Raw genomic sequence first — 22,564 nt, forward strand, 5'->3', positions numbered from 1 at the left:
AGAGAAATTCTTACAGACATAGTCTGTAAGGTTGGAAGGGACCTCTGGAGATCATCTAGTCCAACCTCCCTGCTCAAGCAGGGTCACCTAAAGCATGTTAGGCAGGGTTGCATCCAGGCAGCCCTTGAAGATCTCCAGAGAAGGAGACTCCACAGCATCTCTGGGCAACCTGGTCCAGTGCTCCGTCACTCTCACAGGGAAGAAATTCCCCCTCACGGTCAGGCGGAACTTCCTGTGCTTCAGTTTCTGCCCATTGCCTCTTGTCCTGTCACACGGGACAACTGAAAAGAGTTTGKCCCCRTCCCCTTGACACCCTCCCTTCAGGTACTTACACACATTGCTAAGATCCCCCCTCAGKCTTCTCTTCCCCAGGCTGAAGAGGCCCACCTCTCACAGCCGTTCCTCATGGGGCAGATGCTCCAGCCCTCTGATCATCTTCGTAGCCCTGTGCTGGACTCTCTCCAGTAGCTCCATATCTCTCTTGTACTGGGGAGCCCAGAACTGGACACAGTCCTCGAGATGTGGCCTCATCAGGGCTGAGTAGAGGTACAGGATCACCTCCCCTGACCTGCTGGCAACACTCTCCCCGTGCACCCCTGGATACCATTGGCCTTCTTGGCCACAAGGGCACATTGCTGGCTCATGGTCAGCTAGCTGTCCACCAGCACTCCCAGGTCCTTCTGTTGTCCCAAAATCTGGGTTCTGTTACCCGGTGTGCAAGCAACCAATAGACACACAGGGTYGAGATAYTTGTTTATTTCATTTCTGCGCAGAGATGGGTGCTAGGTGGCAAATCCACAAAGCTAGCACACCTTCTCCCCCTCTCATTCTTGATTTATACACACTTTTCAGGGAGTATTTTATACAACTCTTTCTATTGGTTACAATTTCATTACCTCAGGTAATCGCTCTGTGCTTGCGCTTTCACATTCTTGTTAATTAGCATAGGAAGCGAAGAAGAGGTGGTAACATCATTATCATGTCATTCCATCTCATTATTCATTTAGGGGTGTGAAGTTTAATATGTTAATAAGCCTTAATGAACCTAAGGTCACTTCTGGGTTATTCTGCTGTTTTTGTCTTACCTACCCCTCGCAATCTTCAAAGYGCTGTRGTTTCATCAAGGTTATTTAGCCGGAGCTGGTTATCCTTTGCAGTACTGTTTTTCTCTCCCCCTTGTCTTTGAGTCTTGTTAACTATTTGCAAGGTTTTTCTCACAGTATTTCTCTAACAATTCTCTTCAGAACTATTCTCCAGAAGGTCAGTCCCCAGCCTGTACTGGTGCCTAGGGTTATTCCTCCTCAGGTGCAGGACTCTGCACTTGCCCTTGTTGAACCTCAGGAGGTTCCTCTCTGCCCAGCTCTCCAGCCTGTCCAGGTCTCTCTGAATGGCAGCACAGCCCTCAGGTGTGTCAGCCACTCCTCCCAGCTTGGTGTCATCAGCAAACTTGCTGAGGAGGCACTCTGTCCCCTCATCCAGGTCATAAATTCAAAAATGCTATTTGATAAACCCCAAATATGGAAGGAAAGAACAGTAAGTTCTCACACTACTTTGCACTTTTTTTTTTAAGTGAGCAGATAATTGCAGACAAACTAGAAAGTGAACAAAAGCAACAGAACCGGCACACTGCTTCTGGTACCATTTAAGAGCATTAGTTAGAAACATCAGAGCCATTACTAACACATAACAGTTGAATCTGTGGTACAACAGATTAGGTTTACTATAACCTAAATATGCCCGTAGCTAAATAATTGCATTTACAGTAGATCACATCCATGCAAGACCACCAGTGCCCTCCAACACAAAAGAAACTTTGTTTMAGTAAGACCTTTTACCTGCAAGTCAAAGTCAAGTATCTTCACCTCTAAGTTCTTGATCTGCTTAGCTGTCTTCAGCATTGTGGATAGACTCTGGATTTGTATTCAGCCTGTTTCCTGAGGTCTGTATGCTTAATCAAAGCTGGTAATAAGTCATCTMTCTCTCTAAAAGATGTCAGTCTCAACAAATTTTGCAGCTTGTATAGTACTTCTTCCTTCCTCACATCTGTTGGCATGTCATCCTCCAACAAGAGCTCCACAGCTCCACATACTGTTGAGTTTTACTACATATTTCTATCACTCCTAGGATGAGAGGATCAGCACACCCAGAAACACTGTTTACTAACCTGTTACTGTGAAGAGTTCAGATTAGTAAGACACTCATATTTGCTGTTTTTAAAACTGGATAGTATCCTTTTGTAATATAAAGTTACTCCCATTTCCTGTAATTCTTGCTGTCAAGCTCAGTGTCTACTAACCTCCCATTGCAAGGATTAAAAGTTATCCTAACAATCAAAAAGCACTCATATATTGATAAGTGTTCACTCAATTCCCCATATAGACTAATAAAATGATTCATGAATCTATCTATTAATTAGTATCACTGAATTTTTTTAGCCAGATCTTTTAAGGCACTGAAAGTCCTGGTCTGGAATTATAAGCTTTTGGCTTCTGACAATTGGGTCTAGTCACTGCTTTCAGTTATGAAGATATTTATGGTCGCATCCTGTCTCCTTAGCCCAAGATGGGAGCCCCGCATCCCCAAACTTAGTGTCGCATCTCCTGATCTCTCTGCTCTCACTACATTCTTGTCATACTGTCCTTCTAGTCAAGAATCCAAAGACTGTCAACATGGCAGAAAAACGAGAGGGTTAGAATTATATTATCAAGATCCTAGTGATTAGCTAAAAATGAACATGACAAAAAACTAGTTCTTTTCATGTTTACACTGAAAGTCATAACATGCAACCGGGGTCAGAAAGCCAAGGCACATTTCCCTTTCTCTAGCCAGTAACTGAATGCCCTTCCCCTAGACATGTGCCTTCAGAGACGGAGAGGACCCAAAATCACTGCAAAACTACTGCATTTAATACAAGTCTGATGAAGCTGACAGAGTTAAGAAAGTGAGTCCGCCCTAAAAAAAATATTTAAATTGTAAACAAGATGAATTATTTCAAGTAACTTTTCTCAAATGGAGAACTGAGATATATATATATTGAATAAGTTTTGCAGTTACACAATCTGCTTGTTACGATTTATATGCAGCTTCAAGCAGCAAAAATACCTCCTCTCCCAACCAGAAAGGTAGTTTTAGACACTTTCATTCACGATGAAGTTTTAGATACTGGGTCAGTTAGGAGATATATAGACTAATAGTTCTTYAGAGCTAAGAGAGTATTCTCTTGTATATACAAATGGAGTAAGCCTGGCCGGAGAGACTACATTCCAGTAGCACCATATAAACAACTGTTTTCTGCTTTGCTGCAGCAAGTGAAAGAGCTGAAGGCCTTTAAGTAGAGCTGTTCCTTTGGTTCTAGTTGAAGAACCTGTTTCTAGTATTCCTTAATCTCTTCGCCTGGTTGAAGATTTCATACATTTGTTACTGTGTCAAGAAACAAACTCTATTGTTGATTTACTGTGTTCCTCTGCTATACACTTGAGCATCTCGACATAAACTCTACTTTGCCTGTTTTTATCCAATGCTTAGTTAAGTTATGCACTGCAGTACACTTAAAGATGGGAAACACTGGTTTTCTCATCAGTCAAAAGCATCAGACAGTTAAGTTTTCAGAACAAATAACCCCATTCATACCTGCTCATTATTATGCCATCACAATCTAATTATCTGCTTCAGTTAAACTAAGTTTATACTCAAGCTTTTCTAGATCCTGTTAGTTCTAGCAGTTTTTGTAGTTTTAGTCAGCTGTGCATTGCCAGATCACCCAATTAGAGCTGTTACTGAGCTGCACTATGTACATCCTATCTATGTCAATGCATGTTGTAATCATCCTATGCAGTTCAGCTTTCCAAAAATCTCTATTTGCATGTTTTGCACATGAAAATATGAAAGGCACTGAACTGAAGAGCAGACCATAAAAATGTACTTTGAGGATGCATAGAAAATTGTGATTGATTCTTTTCTTCCATTTGTGACACTTAAGATAGACAGAGGTGAAATAAAACAAGCCTTTTATCCCTCATAATCAGTTTGTTATGGACTGATCTTAAGAACAAAACAAAAAAAAAACCCCATATACCTCCATGGATAAAGTAATTCAGAAGACTTCTAGCTATATTTACATCTCTTGAAATAGGACTTGTAAATTTTGCTATTTAAAAAAAAGGGCATAGACATCCAGGCAACTGCACCTTTCATGCCTGTAACTTTCTGTCCTGCTAAGGTAAAACAACACAGTTCTACAGGTGAATTGAGGAAAGTTTACACTCAGGCATAATTTTAGAGGCCCACTCACACAGCACAGTATTTTCCTACAGTTAGCTCCATGTTGGAAAGAGATTTCACTTAGAGCAAGACCATTGCCTCAGCCCCCCAACTTGATCACCAAACACATGCTTGCTATTTCCTCGTATTCTGGACATCATTACTTACCTGAAACAGCATCATAGAACTGCTCTTCACTGATGATGCTTAAAGGTGGAGATCCCTTCACTAGAGACTGCTCTAGTTCATGGTGTTCAGTGGCTAGCGTCTCTAATGCTTCTGACAAGATCTTGTTTTTCTCCTGCTCATGCTCCAGTTTCAAATTCCTCACCTATAAGTAGATACATGTATGAATAAAATCTCATCTCTTTCAGGCATGCATAGCTCAAAGCTATTCAGAAAATAGACTGTAATGAATAAGTAAACTGGTCCAAAGGCAAATGGCTGAAGTTGAAGTCATGTGGATTAATGAGAATACTACAATTTCTGTGACCACAATGGTTGTATCTCAGCATTTTTTCAGTAACTGAGAAATCCACCAAATAAAATTTAATAGAATAAATCAAAATTCCACGAGTGAATACAAACAAGCCAGTCAGATAACTGCACCCTAAATCTGAGCAGAAATACTTACAACTCTTTACTTGGATGACCTTATAGTGATCAGTTTCTACTCATACAAGGCTACCTCTATTAGTCAGCTCTAATTTGGGCCAAGAAGCATCAGCTGAATCGAATTACAGAGCAAATGTGAATGCCAGCTACAAATAACTACAACTGAACTATGAGATGAAAACATGCATCCCTGAGGATTAGAGAAGGAGGTTAAGGAAGAGATTCCTCTACTGACTGATTTATCTTTGATATAAACAGCTTTCCCTCCCCATTCCCAAAACAGTTTACAGAGGAGCCAGAAACTGAACAGTAAACCAGCCACCCAAATGGTAGAAGCTTTTTTAAGCCCACACATGCAACCAGCACGAGAGAGGATGATGTTAACTGCATCGTGAGTTCAAGATTAGTAACAGGAGAGCAACATGTCCTTCCTATTTCCTCCTCCTTTTTTGCCTGTGCTTTCCTGCTTCCTCTGTCTCCTAGGAGAATGGAGAGAATTTTTGACCGACTCCTGAATGACTGACTCCTTTTTTGACTGACTCCTGAAGACCTATTCTCCCAACACAGCAAGGCTGTCACGTGCCATTAACTTCCAGTCACCAAATGACTTACTCTCTTCCTCCCCCTCCCTCTTGCCCTTCTTGTTCCTGTTCAGCATCCCCAACTATTGCCTTGTCCTCTAGTGTATTCTCAAAGGTCAGTTTACAACTCTAATTCCCCCTCCATGAAGAACCAGCAAGGACATATCAGTTAATCTCTTGGAACAGCTACACGGACAACTTACTTTCCTAAGCAAGTTATACACATACCAACGTTGCTTTTCTGAATCTAAGTTACAAATTGCTCTTATGTCATTTTCTGATCACCTTCTACATCATACCTTTACTTCAAGTACTGTTAACATAAGCAACTACATTTATAAGGCAACTCTCTCAAAAAAAGTTCAAATATAATAGTTCTAGATCTAATAATAGCTTCTATTTCCCTATGGAGGCTTCAGCTCTCTCAGTTATAACAACCACTGAAATAGTAGATTCAGAATTGGGCACAACTGAGGGAGTGGGAATTTAGAGGCTAGAAAGGAAATGTCAAAGTAAATTTGCCACTTCTAGAGAAGTTTCTATTCTGGCAGTAGCATATCCTCTGGAGAAAGACCTGTGGAAGAAATTTTCACCCTCTCATTTGTGCCTAATAGCAAAATCAGCTGATTTTGCTACCAGGCTGAGTATAGAGTAGCAATCCAATTAAATGATAATTAAAGAGAATAAAATTGGGTTGCTAACTGAAAGCAATAAAATCACTAAGTCAGCTACTGTCTAACAGTTCTTAAACAGTTCTTGAACAAAATGAACAAAATCTAGACAAGTTATTGCCACTTTTGTTTAAAGTTCACTTTGAATGTTCCAACAAAGTCAATTACTGCGATGCTTCACAGAAGTCAGATGTGCCCCTTCGCAAAAGAACAAGTATTGAGGAGTTCCAGCAGAGATCTTTCTGTGCAACAAATCATTTAAAGAATTGCCTATTTATAGAATTAACATTTGTATTTCACACACTTGAGAGAGGAAGGAGAAGGACTCAAACTGAAGTGGTACTTTTCATTATTATTAAGCAGCAAAACAAAACGAGTTACTAATATGGTATTTGCAATTTTAGACTAAAACCAGAAGAATTAGATGCCTTTATCCTCTGTTCTGTTTTGGTAAGTAATTAGGAGTGATGTTAAATATTATAAATTTAAGCTTCAATATTATCTAACAGCAAAAAGAAAGGAAAATTGAAGTATATCTAACAAAATCAAGATTTTTTTTTCCTGCATCCACCAAGCATGGCAGTGCAAATAAACAGGTAACATAAATACAGATTTGAGATCAAAAAAAGTCTGTAGAAATTATGTGGAGTTATTTATAATTGCAGAAGGTGGAATGAAAACAAATTTCCCATTTGTTTTCCCATTCCAAAATAAACAGCCAGCCTAACAGTAAGGTTCATTTTTCTATGTACTCGCAGATTTCCTAGCTGCCAAACACTTATTAGTGAAGCACTTACACTACCAGTAGGCAGGAAAAAAGCTTTTCATCTCTTACATAAGGAAACAAAGGCTAGGAATAAAAGAAAACACACTCAGACTGAAGTTTGCTGCTTTCAGCTTAAAAACGTTCATTTGTATCTGAATGATCTCGTTTTAATGCAGCCTTAATTCAATACTTGGGGGCAGGAGATGAAAGTCCCGTACAAAATCTCTGCCAGCAGCACTCATCAACCTGCAGAATGGCCTATACATTCAGCAAACACAGAAGTGCCCAGAAGAAGTCCTGCAGCCCAAAACTCATTGCAGGATTAGAGTTCACATGGGCACCTCTCAAAAGGCAGTGGTCTGGAAATACTCTCTCTAACAACAACAACTGCACCCTTACAATCAAAACAATTCAATGGTGTTGACATGAGAACCAAAAAAAGATGATTATACCACCATTATCTGATTTTACATGTAAAAAAGCCTGATACTTGCACAAATAAAACTAGTACCATCTTCACGTAATTTACTTAAATATAGGCATCACTGGAGAAATAATCTTGCTTGAAATAAACATACTAAATACACTAACTTTTCTGTAAAACAGCTTTAAGTAAGTGGTATCATCAGTTTTGTCTTCTTATTAATACATCTCTCAAAATTTTCCTGCAGTAATTTGACTGCAGAGGCAGATCCCCCACCCCAACCCTCCAAACTACGGGATGTAGTCACCATTCTTCCAATCATAATGAGAAAGATTTCTATCCAGACATATCGGAAGTATTAGCAAAGTAGAAGTTTTCTTGAACATTACTGACTAATCAATATACAGGTTTTACCAAAACATAAAAAGTAGATTGCTCTTTATTCTGATTCACAAGACATGGCCAATACTTAAGTTCTGAGATGAATTATTCCATGCCCCTTGCTACTCTATCAGTATTTCTGGAGTTTACACTCAGCTTCATCCCCTTTCTCATCAAAGCTTCTTCTTCCCCATCTTGTCTTTCTTCATTGTCTCAACATAGAAACAACTGTAAGAGTGTAAAAAGAACCTCCAGACTAGTTTTAAAAATACATTTTCACACAAAAAWTTTTAGGACCTACGTATAAACCAGAAACATGACTGCAGACAAAAAGAACCCCGCAAAAAATGAGCTTTCAGATGCATACACATTTTGATCTACCAGAATGAGGCAGACAGACCAAAACATTTCAGTGAAATATCACCTAGTTTTGTGAAGTTTCATTACCTGAATGCCTCACTGTGTTTTACACACAGTGGTACAAATACTTAATTAAAAATAAGGTATGAAACACCACACCAAAATGCTGCAGATGTCACTGTATGCACAGCTCCGGAAATCCAGCCTAGGCATATTCAGAGAAATACCAGAGGAGATGTTGTATTGATAGCCCGCGTAAGGCACACCTTGYGCTGTAGCAGTGGCTTCCACACTTTTCGTAGTTGTGCCTGAGCTGCAGAAAGGCCAGATGGTAATTCACATCTTACCGGGTTTAGTTCCTCATCCTCTAGCTTTGGAATAAGTGTCATATCTTTTTTTATCCCTGCAGCTGATGCCCGCAGTGCCAGTGCCACCGTCGGCTCTGCGAGCTCTCGGCAGAGCTGGCAGAGGCGGCAGTGCAGACCGCCTCAGCGAGCCCCGTGCGAAGCCAGCTGGGGTCTCACGGGGTTCGTCCGCGTGGGCTCTGCGCCCGACCCTTGTCGGGAGCTACTTGTACAAGAGCAATTGCACTACATCAAGAGGGTTAACTTGATGCGTTTGCACTGTTGAGATGGTGACAGTTGAGATCAGCCTTGTTTTCACCTCTAAAGGTAATGCTATGGTAGGGAAACATCAGACTTGCACTGCTGTAAATCTGGTGGGAACTACCTGGCTTTGTCTCACAGAAAGAAGCAATCATTCAGTCATTAACCTTACAGCTACAGACACAATTATAACAGATACACTGACACACAACCACCAAGACTTCAGTATCTAGATCAGTGCAGCATTTTTTTTTTTTAAATACTTCTCCAACCAGAGTTTTGGTACTGAAGTTGAGGTAACTGACTTTACTCATAGTTTAACTCAGCACAGAGTCTACCTACAACAGTTTTCTGTAAATGTTAGAGCCCTTCAGGCTTTTAAACACCAAAATGTTAATTCAAAGAGTAGAATCCATTTATTTCAGCATTCAGGCTACAGCTCTGTTCCTCCTCTCCTCTTTTCTTCCTTTAAAGGAAAGCAATAGGCTGCACGCAGACACTTCAACTGTCTTTCCATGCTCCTATGCTCACAAGAGCATGATTTAAAAGGTAACTCCTTCACTGCATAATACTAGCAAGAAAAGAAAATATATTCAAAGTTCATATGTCTATTCCAAAACATCAAACAGCTTCTCTGAATGTCACAAACACAAGTTCCATTCCTCTCTGCAGCCTCAGTTTTCTTGTTGTAGGTAGGAGACTAGTAAAGTGGACCAGAAGACCTTCTCCTCACCTCCTCCTCTTTTTTTTTAAGCCATAAGCCTTGAAGTGTATCTACACAGCCTGTAACCAAGGCTCTTTTCTGTGCCTCCTGAAGACATCTCAGTGCAACACACAAAATACTTGCTTTGTGCAGTGCTCAATGCTTTTAATTTAAATTAAGGCTCAACAACAGTGGCACTTTTGTAGGGTAGGAAATAATCACACCACTGATGCTCAGCTAATAAATGAACATCTCAGTAACATGCTATTGCAGCTTCAAGTAAACCATCTAAAAACAACACATTACAAGCAAGGAACAAATACAGATACCTCAACAATGTGCAGGTTCTTTTAAYATTAGAATAGTGAATTAAAACACAGCATACCTTAAGTTCTTGSTTCTTCTGAATTAAGAGAGAAAAACATCTCACAAGACCATCATGTGATTTAGTTAATTTTACTTTCAAGCACATACAACTTCAGTGTCATGAATAAGAATGTCCAAATATGCAGGCTTTCAAGTTGTGTAGGAAGGAAGAACCACCTCTTTCACATAGCAGCCACCAGAGGATCTGAAGCCAGACTCCACCAGAGTTTCAGTACTCGGCGAACCACTTTGCTCTGCACTAAGCTGACTGCAGAAAGGCAGCCTACCACACTGTCTTACCGAGATCTCTCACGGCTCAGAAGCAGGGTTTTGGTTTTCAAAATGAACGTCTCTGTCCGACTGGCGCAGAAATTCCATACTCCCTGAAACGTCACTGCGTATGGGACATTCGCCACCAAGCACAGACAGAGAATGCAAATGTTCAGTAGCAAGATAAGGGCTAGTCTAATACCTAGCTGAAAATTAACATTTAACCAGGCAATTAGAAAAATGCTGCTCCATTGAAACTGCCAGTTTTATRTGGCTACCTTCTGACATTGAGAAATTAAATTCCGTTTTCTGGAGARAAAAAAAAGTTCCAATCAAACTCACCATTTGTTTCACATGCTTCTCTTCATATCAAACTGTTAGTTTCCAGACTCAGCTACTCTAGCGGGACACACTGGCCTGAAAGACAACTTATTGGACAAAGTTGTGCATTGTAACATGCTACATTATGGCAAGCTACCCACAGGAAACAATGAGAATTGAAAAGGAGGATTCGTTCCCTTGCTCTGTGATCTTTCTATCAAAAAAAGAAGTCCCCACAAGAAAAATCTAAGGCTCACAGTGCAAATCACAACCTCCGTGTGCACAGTCTGCGATACATACACCATTCTAACAGACAAGCTCACGTAATTGCAATGTTGCTGTTAGCACAATACAGTTTATTCTTTCCCTAGTGCTAGCTTCTCCCTGCATAAGCCAGTTCTTTGTGATGACCAGTTTAAACTAGTGGGGAGTAAATCTGTTATTCTTCTACATTTAATGTGGAATGAGAACTATAAAGTTTTGAGAAGAGCAGAGTCTGTTTTAGTGTCTTGAACAGAACCTGTATTTTCATTTTATCATGGAAGAAATTGAAAGACTTGGAATAACCTCCTCAAGGCATAGCTATTTAAAAAAGAAACAGTTTTACGTGACTTGTTAGCTGACTCAGAAGCATGCTATTACAGCACTAACACTACAGGCTCTGCTTCTACAACAAAGTACTTTTACATTTTCCACTACCTAGAGTAGGACTAAGTYGCTGCTTAAGCAGCTACTGAAGTGAAACCTGAAACCAGTTGCTACACACATCAGAAGGAAGTTTTAATTCTGTACTTTTGAGTTCTCATACTATTAAACATGTTTCGAGCTTCAGTAAAGGAAGTTCTCCATAAGAGAGGCTTAATTTTTGTCTTTACTCCTAGAGCTTTTCTTAAAAAAGAAAAAAAACCACACACACGGAAACAAAACTCAACAACAACTCAACAAAACCCCCACGCACAACTCCAAAACGAGCAAGAACAGGGGTAATTTTAGTATTAGTATGTTTTTCTGCAGGTATGCTCAAATATAGTACTCAACCTATCAAAGAAATGAGTGCTTAATACATAGTCTTCTGGCACATCAGAGAACTGCAAGCGTGACAGCCTGCATTGGGAACTCTCTCTCTCTCTCTCTCTCTTTTTTTTAATTTTTTTTTTGCTTTGTACTAGCAGAGGCAGTTTCACAAACATATCACTTGACAGCTAAAGCCCTAAAGCACACATGTATTTTACACAAAGCTGAGTTCTTACCTAGTTTTGTTTACACACACACCTTTCTAAGTGGTTGCACACACAAAATCTCCCTCATGATTCCCCACTCCCATCAGCCACAAAGAACTCAACAAACACTAGCCACCTTAACACATGTAAGACCTCATGTCRTAACTCCTTATTTGCCAGAGTAAAATAGCTCTTGCAAGCTTTTTCCTTCTTGAAGCATGACCACAGTGTGGGCTTACCCTAGGGTAGAGAAGACTGAGACCTGTCCCCCGTCTCTTCCCCCCAAAGARGTCATGCGTTGTTTTAGCATCGTTTCCTGCTCAGGTCTACCAGCACRCAGCAAGCATCTCTCAGTGCTGCACGTCGACCATTTACCCATTTTTAAAGCTCTATAGAAAGAATAGTTAGATACCGCTCACCAGTGACTTAAACTACTGCTAATGCAAATACTGAAATGCAAAATAAAATATGAACAATTAATCGGGGTAAACTGAGCTCACTGATGATAATAAAGTGTTATTTATTGAATCACAACAGAACATTAATCTTTATCATAAAAGTCTGGTCAACTGACCAGTTTGTAGTCTGTAACTACAGCATTAGACTACCAAACATTACCAAGGGTACTTCAAATTCAAAGGAGAAACTGAGGGGGCCAACATGCCATTTTGTTCTTTAATACTSATATAGAGGAAACATCACCACTGAAGTCTTTTTCGTTGTTTTTTGTTCTTTTTTTAAGCAATGGCTGAAAGATCCCCAAACACACAAACAAACCCCCCAACACAAACCAATCACATACAAACCAATTGGCAGTCCGAGTCACCTTCAGTTACCTCCCAACTCAAAGCCCATAGAAGATACACAAACTTCATGGTCACAAGACTACTTCAGCCATTCCCAAGATGAACAGAAGAATTCATTGTCAGTCAGCTACCAAAGTTCACCTCAGAAGTTCAAGAGAAGGAATTTATCAGGGCTAAGTTGGAAAGCCTACATTTCATTCTCTTGAGTACAGAGTTATGTCTCCCTCTACTTGATTTATGCAAATAATAAAATTCTGCTTGTGAATAAAAAGACAAAACACAATCAGAAAGTTTAAAAAGACACAGTGGAAGTCCTGCTAGGGGCAGCATCCCAGGTATCTTCCACACAGAAGAAACTCAGACTTCRGCAGGATCAGCCTCAACCAGATCATGGCAATGTGTACAGGAATCAAAATACAGAATTTTTATTCAAGGTAAGAGCTAGAGCTTCTAAAAGCAGTCAGATCCYGTCTTATAAGGTACAAGGGTATTAACAAAATTCACTCTTTAAGACTTCCTGGATGAACTGTTTCTGAACGATCCACATGGAAGGGACAGAGACCTTTATCCCTTCCACTCTTCCWTGGTAAGAGATCATGCCACTTCCTCTTGCATGTGAAGTTTGTTGCCTTGCTTCCACAGTTCCATTTGGCTGCATCAGAGTTTATGTATTCAGAGGCTGATGAAGTACTGCAGGTCTAACTCTGAAAGAACGCCGTAGCTCTGAGCCAAGAACTCTTCTACAGCACATGAACATGCTGCAAAGACTTCATTTCTGACTGCAGATTAAAGGGATAGTTTTGGACTTAAAAGCTTGGGTTTAAGCTTTGATTGGAGAAACAACTCTCTTCAAAATGACTCTGTGCTAGTCAAGATTTAGCAGAGGTTTTTGGTTTGTTTCTAAAATAAGACTTTCTRGTAATTTTAATTCTTCCTCTCAAAGGCTGTATTTTTTGCACTTGCGTTTTCTTTAGATGACTCAGTTGTAAACTGATAACTCTCATAAGAAATCTACTTAGGTCTGAGAGCAGCAGGAGTTGCCAGCTTCCAAAGCACGTTCTGTCCCTACTTTTGCTCCAGTCTTAAAATAATGATTAGTCAAACACGAGGAGTTCAAACAAACAAACAAAAAAAAACTTCCTGTTTTGTCCTTTTCTATTTAGTATTGTTTCCATTTTCAGCCAAGCTGAAATTAAACATGGCTGCTGTTTTAAGTTTGCTTGTAGCTTATGCCAAAATAAGCTTGGGCTGAAYGACATCTGTGGTGATGTACAACTTTGGGAAGTTAAGGTATAAGCTGCAGAGCCACTTGACTACCAAAAAGATACTCTGCTCCCCTACCCTAATGAGATTAAGCATCCATTTCCTCAGAYGCAACCTTACATGGGTAAGGATCTCTTTCAACATAAGCATGACTTTATACATTAATATTGATGCCAATGTGATTAAAGTAGAACATTACTACATATTTTGAGATGTGGCAGGAATTTTTGTGAGTCTTTTTCCTTTGAGAGGCTTTGGACATCTTTGAAGTTTGCTAGTCTCACAAACAGAAAGCCTAGATTTTAAGATGTAAGGGTTCTTAAGAACACACACAGGAAACACTTCCTTTTTATTCTTAAGGGATTGTTTTGAAAATGCATCTTAAGGCAGTTTTGATCTCCTTACTTCCCTTAAATATTTTGCAGAAGATACAACTGATGACTTTGATCAATTAYTTTGCATTCCCTCCCCAACACTTGGCTTCCCAGTCGAATCAAACCCAGTGTGTGTGTCCGTGTGCTTTTGAGGCAACTGTCACGTTTTTGCCACATTTTTGTTGGCTCTTACTGCCTCAGTAGTGCTGCTGCACAACTGGATGTGTTTTAGATTCGGGAGAGTGAGACTAGATTCCTATCAAAAGAATTAACACTTGTGAGGCTAGTTTTCTACAAGCRCCAGATTTGTAATCTTGTTAGTTATTAATAAAGAATAGGTAAGAGTTTATTAAAAATAATTCCGTAAAGCATGCATGCCATACAGTTATTTTGCATTTATAAAAACAGGTAGTCAGATGTTTTATTTGCTAGTTTTTATTTCAGAATAGAAGTGCTTAAACAAATCTAGACACTAAACAAACTACTAAAAAGGTTGAACTCCTGGATAGGACAGGAGTCAACAGTRAGTCTTCCAACACAAGTGTGAGGCATCCTCAGTTGCTACATCCTAGAATACGCATATCAGTTTTCCAGTATTAAAAGGTCAGACTTCATAGAGAGATACATAAGCACAAAAATCCCAGTTCTACCATTGATTCAGAATGACTTGTGGCATTAAGAAGTTTATCTCTGCCTAAGCAGMTTTTTTTTTCTCCTTTCAGATGCTTTTTTGACCTTATCCTTAAGCAGACAACAGCGGTAGGCAAAACGTAGGTCTTAGATAGGCCGATAAGGCATATCCTGAAACACAAGTATGCTATACTCGACATCCTGGATTTAGGGCAGATAGATACCCTGAGCTATGGAAGTCCAAATCRAATGTTTGCAGCCTTAAATCAAAACAGCAAAAGACATTCACATATTGAGACCAATGGCTGAATTACAGCCTCCAAGTTCYCATTTTCGCTAGAAGTAATTGCAAGAGTGTAAAAACATTAAAATTTTCTTGAAATATGATACCTACTATTACATTACAAAGCAACACTAAAAACATTATCCTTGCTATGCAAAACAGCTGGATAATCCAAACACAAATATTRTCACTTTGTGAAACAAGCTTTCCCTCCTTATGAATGATCTCAAGCACTTTTACCTCTACTTGGAGTTTTTATTACTTTTTTGTTGCAAGAATTGAGTGTGTTATCCATTGCTACTCTGCTCATTCTTGCCTGACCAGTAGCCAGAGAAGAACTGAGCTTCTCAGAGAGAAGCAGGTTTGTTTTACCTAARTTACACAATCTTCCATGGACAACCAGTTCATCTAGACTTAACACRGCAGTAAAGCTATTTACTGATAAAGCTTTTATCTATTATTCCCTGATCTGCAACATAGCAGCATCTACAATGAAGAAAAGGAAGAAGGGRCCCTGGCTTAAAGTTCTAGTAATCTCTTTTACGAGCTCCAGTAAAAGCCACAAGTTGCTAAAATAAAACTGAAAGGCAAGAGATTTGAGGCAAGCGTAAATCTAAGGAAAACCATGTGTTTTCCCATCCCAAACTGACACAGAATCTGATAGTTTAGAGTGACAGGCTGCTTTCAAGAGTCTATAAATTGTAGTTTGTGAGTAAAGTCAGAGTTAAAAACACAGATTATGTTATCGACTGATTTCTGACACATAGACCCCTTAAGCTGTCTCAAACAGGTTATAGTAGACTGCCTCAAGTACTGCGCTGATGCTTGAAGAAAGTCAATAGCACCAAAATGACATTCTTATAGTCCAATTACCAGCTGGTATTTATGCACAAATTCTCAGCAGTGAAGCAGTAAATATCTGGGAATAGCACACACACAGGAGTAGCTTTTAGCCTTTAGCTTGAAACATGGTTTCAGATGTTGAGAAGATGCAAGTTATACAAAACTAGGTGTTAACTATCCACAGACACAACTGCCAATTGTTTCAGACCATCTTAAAGGTTCAGTCAGCATTTTCACCTGAATTTGATTTGTTCARCCTGCAGCAGCTTATTTCACCAGATCTGTAGAGAGTCCACATGCATAGCATAGAATATTTCCACAATTAATAGTCTTGTTGGCATTTTCAATACAGYAAAAACCACAGATACATATGAACTATCATGTTACTTAGAATTATCTTGACAAATTATGCTTATTCTCCATCAAAAAAAAAAAAGAAAAAAAAATCGCCATATACAATTGACCTCTTTTCATGTCTATTAGTTTCAAATTTCTTCAAGTACCTGCCAACGCTCTTCTGCTATGACAGAGCTGCACAAGGTCTACAGGCTGATGCTCAGGTCAAGTTAAACCAAATCTTCCTGGATAAGGCGAGAATAACTTTGTTCTCCCTTCCCCCTGCCCCCATCATAGCTCTTGACTCAAAAAAAAAAATGCAACAGTGACACTATTAACTGTGAATATTTAATATGTTTAATGTGAAGTCATCTTTCCATTCAGGGAAAAACAACATACCTAAACCAGCTGATGCTGAAAAAGCAGTGTAACTGTTGCAGCACAAATCTCTCAGATACAGATAAGAAAGTTTAGTCTGCTTCTGTAGCTACTATGTTTCCATTTCCAATCTCAGGGGTACCCGTATGTTATCATGTAGGCCATGGACTTCCTTCAAATAGGCATACTTTAAAGCCATTCTGATAAAGTCTATCCATGGATCCAAGAGTTATTGCATTGATATCTCAGTTTTAATATTAAACTGTAGTAGTGGCAAGTATGAGAGGAGGGAAAACACTCCTGTCTAATACCAGTGACTGACTCCACATTTACCTTCCAATTGGCTTAACTATGAGAGCAAGGTAAACATGCCATCACAGCTGTCACTCTCAAAAGCATCCTATAAAGGCAAGAGCCATCTAAATGAAGGCTATCGTTACATCAGAAGCTACACGTCCTCTTGGCACTGGACTGTTCAGCATATTCAGAACAAATGGATATGCTTTGCTCGTAAGAGGCCCTGTATCTTACCACTCCTTGCAGCAACCTTCAACTCTCAAGCTTTTTATCATAAATSGAGCATCACTTGTTTTGTGTCTGCTTATCAGCAATCCTCAGGTGAGCACATGCCTGCATTGCTCACCTGCTTGTAACACTGAACATGCTTCTTTTTCGGGTCTATTACTGAAGTATTTAAAAGGGGATAATGTTAAGAACAGTATAAGTCTTCTTTGGAGAAAGAAGTTACCAACATTCACTGGTGATCTGACCTGGTGTGTACTTTCAAGGAAAACTACAGTAGCAGTGATTTTTTTTCAGCACATAAACATTTTTGCACAGTCCATTTACCAATTCTAATGATAACCCCAATGACTCAGCAGTCAGCATTATACACATGCATTTCTTCACTGCACAGGACAGCAAGCAGGAATAACACAAGTCTGAATATTAATATTAAAAACAGAAAAGCTTTCAATGTCATTGGCAGTCTGGGAGAGAGGAAGGTCAGTGAGCACATGCTCAGTTCACAAGATGACAAGTCAGACGAGGTCAAATTCCACAAAGGTTTACCTCTGTTATAAAAAATGCCATCAGTTCAGAGGAATCATTGAATAAACAAGTGAAAAAGTAGTTTTGATTGAAAAATCGTGATTGTGGCCAAGAAAAAATCAAGTATAACAACAACAAAAATAGAGARGTACACACAGCTATTATACCCTAGATAGGAAATCATCCATTTCACTGCTCACAGTCAAAGACCCATATGCTCCAAGGAACCACAAGCAACTAAAATACACCATCTATAAACACAGCAAAGAACAGGAGAAGTAAAGTTAGATTCAGCCAACCTCCTTTATTCAAGGAAAAGCAGCAAAGTTGCACATGGACATGGACAGCCTACTACAGCAGGGCAAGACCCACAGGATGAGAGAACTCAATCTGAATCACTGACATTTTAGGAGGGGCAGGTAAAAAAAAAAACAAAGAATCCCACAACAATGGCAAACTTAATAGGATTTGATAGCAGTTCARTGACACATTACATTACTCATACTGCTTAGAGGTTACACTTTCCAAAGAATTTCACGCAAAATGTACAAGTTAAATATCGTATCACAATCAGAAACACATGTGTTAATATCCAGCAGTGGACAGGTCAAGGGAAATTAATTTTTGAATTGTGGAAATACAGGTTTTTAAAAACTAGTTTTCTAGAATAAGAGTTATCAGCCTTACAAGAAAAATGGTACTATAAAAAATAGAAGTTTCAAGAAGAAAAGGTCAAGGGAGAGAATAAATTGCCAGAAAATTAGCAAATATATTTGACTACAGTTGCTCAGTCTAGCACTTAAACAGCATTCTGATGATTTACGCAGTAGAAAGACAAAAACAGAATAAAAAAAACCCAGAACACTCAGCCCTACATGCAATCATGTACCTCACAAGCTTGTGCACAAAATATCACAACAGCAATAGGTAGGGGGCTAAAACAGAGATTCTGCCTTAAATTCTATTTTCTGTTGCTTCATTTTTTTTCTGAAATAGTATCAGTCTTTAGCTGAGAATACACACTGGCTGTCTGAGAGCTAAGAAGTTTCAGAACTCTGTTTCTCATCTGTTCTTTCAAAACATGTCAGACACACATTAGGCCAGCAAATTAAAAACAAGCTGATCAGCTTTATATGCCATTATGAAATCATGATGAAACTAGGATAAAAACATGTACCCTCCTCATTCCAGTTTGTTTTTCAAGTATAGGAAAGAGGAAAACAAACAATATCCTCAGAGCAGTAAGAAAAATAAGCAGAACACATGCACAGAATTTCCATTTTATGTATTTCTTTTGGTCCCAGCTATCAGCTTCCTCACACACAAAAAGAGCAGCACCATTTTCCAAGAGGATTCATATAACATAGACTTGAATAACTTCTATTTAAAAAGCTTACTATATCAAATATTATTCCACTAAACTTGACTGTTATTTGATCTTTCCTTCCCACAACCCTAACTAAACTGTTATCCATGTTTTTGTATTAAAAAAAAAAAAAAAATCCCCAAGCAGTTTTTAAACAAGACCGTAGAAGCAAGCCTCACAGTTGGTGCTGTAGAGACATAGACAGAAGAGGTTTCATTACAAAGTAACATGCTTTTTACATGTTTCTCCAGAGGCCTATGAACCAAYTGCAATTTAGTTTACACAATTTGGTGGTTTAATAATCACCAAATGAGTGTGCTTGTAAAACCTACAAGCTTTGAACATGTATCAATCCACCCTAAAAATTGCAAGAACAGGTTAGCAGGAGGCTTTGAGTTGGCCAAATGGTTCACCACATCAAATGGTGAATACCTTCAGACAAGTTGTGTGATGAGCTTTTGCACAGGCTTGTAGAGCTGGAAGTCAGCAAGAGCTCCACTGGCACTACAAGTTAATAAGCTACCTTGACAGTAAATTATATTCAAACACATCATTCACTACAAAGAAAAAGGTTAACTTTTGAAGTACACATTCTTAAGGAAATAAATGTTGAGACTGATACCGGAACAGGCCCTCTGCTGCACCATTCATCTTTTGTCCTGCAGTAACACCCAGGTGTCCTGCTGTCAGTCAGCGCTCTCTGCAGCCCAAAGCCTTTTTTGTACATCACTCCAACATGGACCTTATCGCTTGTTTTGAAATTTAAGTGTTTTGCCAATATATAAAGCACCCTTTCAGAAAAGGGAAGCAGTAACAGTTACTTACCTTCCCTGAATGGAGAACTAGTATTTGTTATTTTAGCAAGCTTCTGTCTGGGCTGCTGCTTAGGTTCTCTGCTCACTGGTGATCTAACTTGGCCTTGGCTGCTCTAGGAAAGTCTCTGAAAACAGTTATACTCCAACTCCTCTATCCCCGGAATACTTTGGACTCATTGAACTGCTTCCTTTACATAACACTGACAAGGCCACTGTGTTCCCAGACCTATAGTTTGCTTTCCACCTGCAAGACTGCAGGARGGAGTAAGAAAGAAAATGCTCCCAAAGGAAGAACACCAGGCCACTGGGACAGATTTCACTATCAAGTTGCTCTGATTTGTCCATCTCACCTTTAGAACTTGCAGAAGAATGACAGATGTATGTAAATTGCCCCAAAATTAGTACAGTAAGAATCATCAAGGCATGACTAGAACATTTGGTATTCAAGTAAGGACAGAAATAATGAAATAATGTTCCAAAACACTTCTTTTTCAATAGCTTTGTTCTATTGTATTCCACGCATACATGTCATTCCACAGTGCATTATATCCTATGCTCTCCTGTATGAGGGAAAAATATAATCATTCTTTATCTGGACACTTGTTTTAACATAGAGAACCTTGAATTAACTTATTACTTTGGAACAGGATTTGATCTACACTAGATATCATATTTCTAGCAAAAGAATACTCAAACTTGGCAGGGAGGAAAAAAATAGGGCCAAACAAGTTAGAGATTGGTATGGCTGATATTTTCTTGAAACAGACACACCTTAATCTGAATCCCTCAATACTAGATAACTCTTACTGTGTGCTCAGTGCAATTACAAATTGTCAGAAAATTGCTCTCCTCCTTCCAAGTTTACAAGCTGAATAGACATAGTGTTTCAGTTGTTTGCAATACTGCCTACTGGCCCCGRCACACTGAGATTATTGCCTTAGTTTCCATTACTTTCAGCAATGGCCATAGAGCAGAATGGACAACGTATCTATCGCACTGTATCACTTTGCTGCGCTCCAGTGATTGAAAAGAAGAAAAAAAAAAGAAAAAAAAAAAGACTTTCACCTGTATAGGAATGCAAGGAGAAAAGGTCACAGAACTAGTGCCTGCATTTTTCTGCTCAGAGGGGCTAAGGACCTCTGTGGTTCTAGGTCCAACACAACAGCAAGGAAAGACACCATCCTTTCTCCAGGTAAAAGTGGTTACTTTCTTAGTTTTCCTAATTTCAGTTGACCCCTCCCACACTCCAGGGGTTCTTAAGACCTGGCCAAGGTTAATGTAGCCGAGCGTGCTTTGCCAGGTGGCAGGCAGGAAAGGGACTGCTGACTGCAGGGCTTTTCTAGACAGACTTGCTCAGGGTGACCATGTCAATAGTTCTCCCTCAATTGCAGAGAGTGTCATTACTATTCCCCTCATCCMTACCCAAGGCAATTGATACAAAAATCTCATTAAGAAGTCACCTGGACCCACTTCACAGGCATTTTCTTCATTCACAACCTAGTAAGGTAGTAGCTCTAAGCAATAACAACCATGCTTATACATATCTCCCAGGCCACATAGTAGACAAGTATTAAAGACAACTATCTGCATCCTAAAGACTACACATATGTTCATTCAAAACGTGCGCAAACACACCTAACTCTCCGACATTCAACTGCATCCCCAAGATATTCACAAAATGTGAAATAAACTGAAGCACTACACTGAACTTCTGCATTTGCTAGTTGAACTGCAAGCACATTTCTTATTTACACTGTWTCACGCTACGTCACTTATACATACAAAAGACAGCATGTTACACCATACTGAAGATAACCAATTCGAGGACTATGACCTACAGTGTTTTGACCTTAGAGTGCCTGCAAACGACAAGCTTGATTTGTTTTCACAAGTTCTACCTAGGTGTAGATAYAACCCATTTAAATCAAGAGATGAAGAAATCATGAACCGAACCGTCCTYTTCCCTTATCTCATTGGCTGAACGTTTCCAGCTTGCAAACAAATCCTCTTTTGAAGTGAAAAAAAAAAGTACAAAGAATGACAACACCTACAACAAGGGAGGAATGTTTCAGCCAACAGCAGACTGCAAATGAAGTCAGCTTACAACCTTTATTTGTTCGCAAGTCATGCAGTGAGATGTGGCATTTACTGTTAAATATAACCTTTGATGGTAAAAGTGAAACTCAGGAGAGTCAAGTTACTCATCAGCATGCTTATCCAGCATTGGTTAACGAAGAAGCAACCCCCAAGAAGAAAGAAAAACAAAACAAAACCAGATTTCTTTAAAAGCCACCTTTCCTTTCAGGTTCAGAGAGCTTCAGTGCTCAAATATTAAGAATAGATCTTAAACTTACCCAGGAAGTCTGGCAAAAACAAGAGTGTGCAAAGACAGATTAAGTCAGACGCTTACGTTAAAATTCTGCTACCATAATACAAAAACATCAGAAAATCTAAAGACACCAGAATCAAACTGCTTGTRGAAAGCAGGTTCCAACATCTGCTGGAAACAGCGCAGAGGAAGCCCTGCTCTCAAAACCGTACTTACTAACCTTGTGCCAAAGTCACTGCAGAAAAACGCTTCGAGTCGCGCTAGCCCCGACACCGACGCCTCAGCAAACGCTCGCTTCCGAGCGGCCGAATCGCCTCCGTTCGCCCTCGCGGCTTCGCGCACAAGCAGTCGGGCCCGCGAGCCGCTCCCGCGCCGGGCACGCAACTCCTCACCCCGATGTCAAGAGCGGGGGGTCATTAAACAAATAAATAGACAAAGCGAAGCCCCAGGAGCCCGGAGCGAGCCGCACGCCGCGCACGCTACATACCGCCGAGCCGCTTTTCCGAGGGCAGCCGCTGCCGGACCTCGCCGCCCGCGGCCGCGCAGCC

The 22,564-nt window shown here is 39.7% G+C and overlaps 1 protein-coding gene across 1 annotated transcript in view; it reads right to left on the bottom strand.

Moving 5' to 3' along the window:
* Nucleotides 1-22,564, bottom strand: part of OSBPL1A (oxysterol binding protein like 1A) — a 77,594-nt gene that overhangs the window by 23,593 nt on the left and 31,437 nt on the right. Inside the window, exon 16 of the mRNA XM_085319271.1 lies at nt 4,429-4,591. Coding sequence (XP_085175397.1) covers nt 4,429-4,591 — 163 coding nt within the window. The remainder of the gene's footprint in view (nt 1-4,428; nt 4,592-22,564) is intronic.

This window comes from Rhea americana, unplaced genomic scaffold (genome assembly GCF_003343005.1).
Source record: "Rhea americana isolate MKP2758 unplaced genomic scaffold, rheAme1 scaffold_58, whole genome shotgun sequence".
Lineage (NCBI taxonomy): Eukaryota > Metazoa > Chordata > Aves > Rheiformes > Rheidae > Rhea > Rhea americana.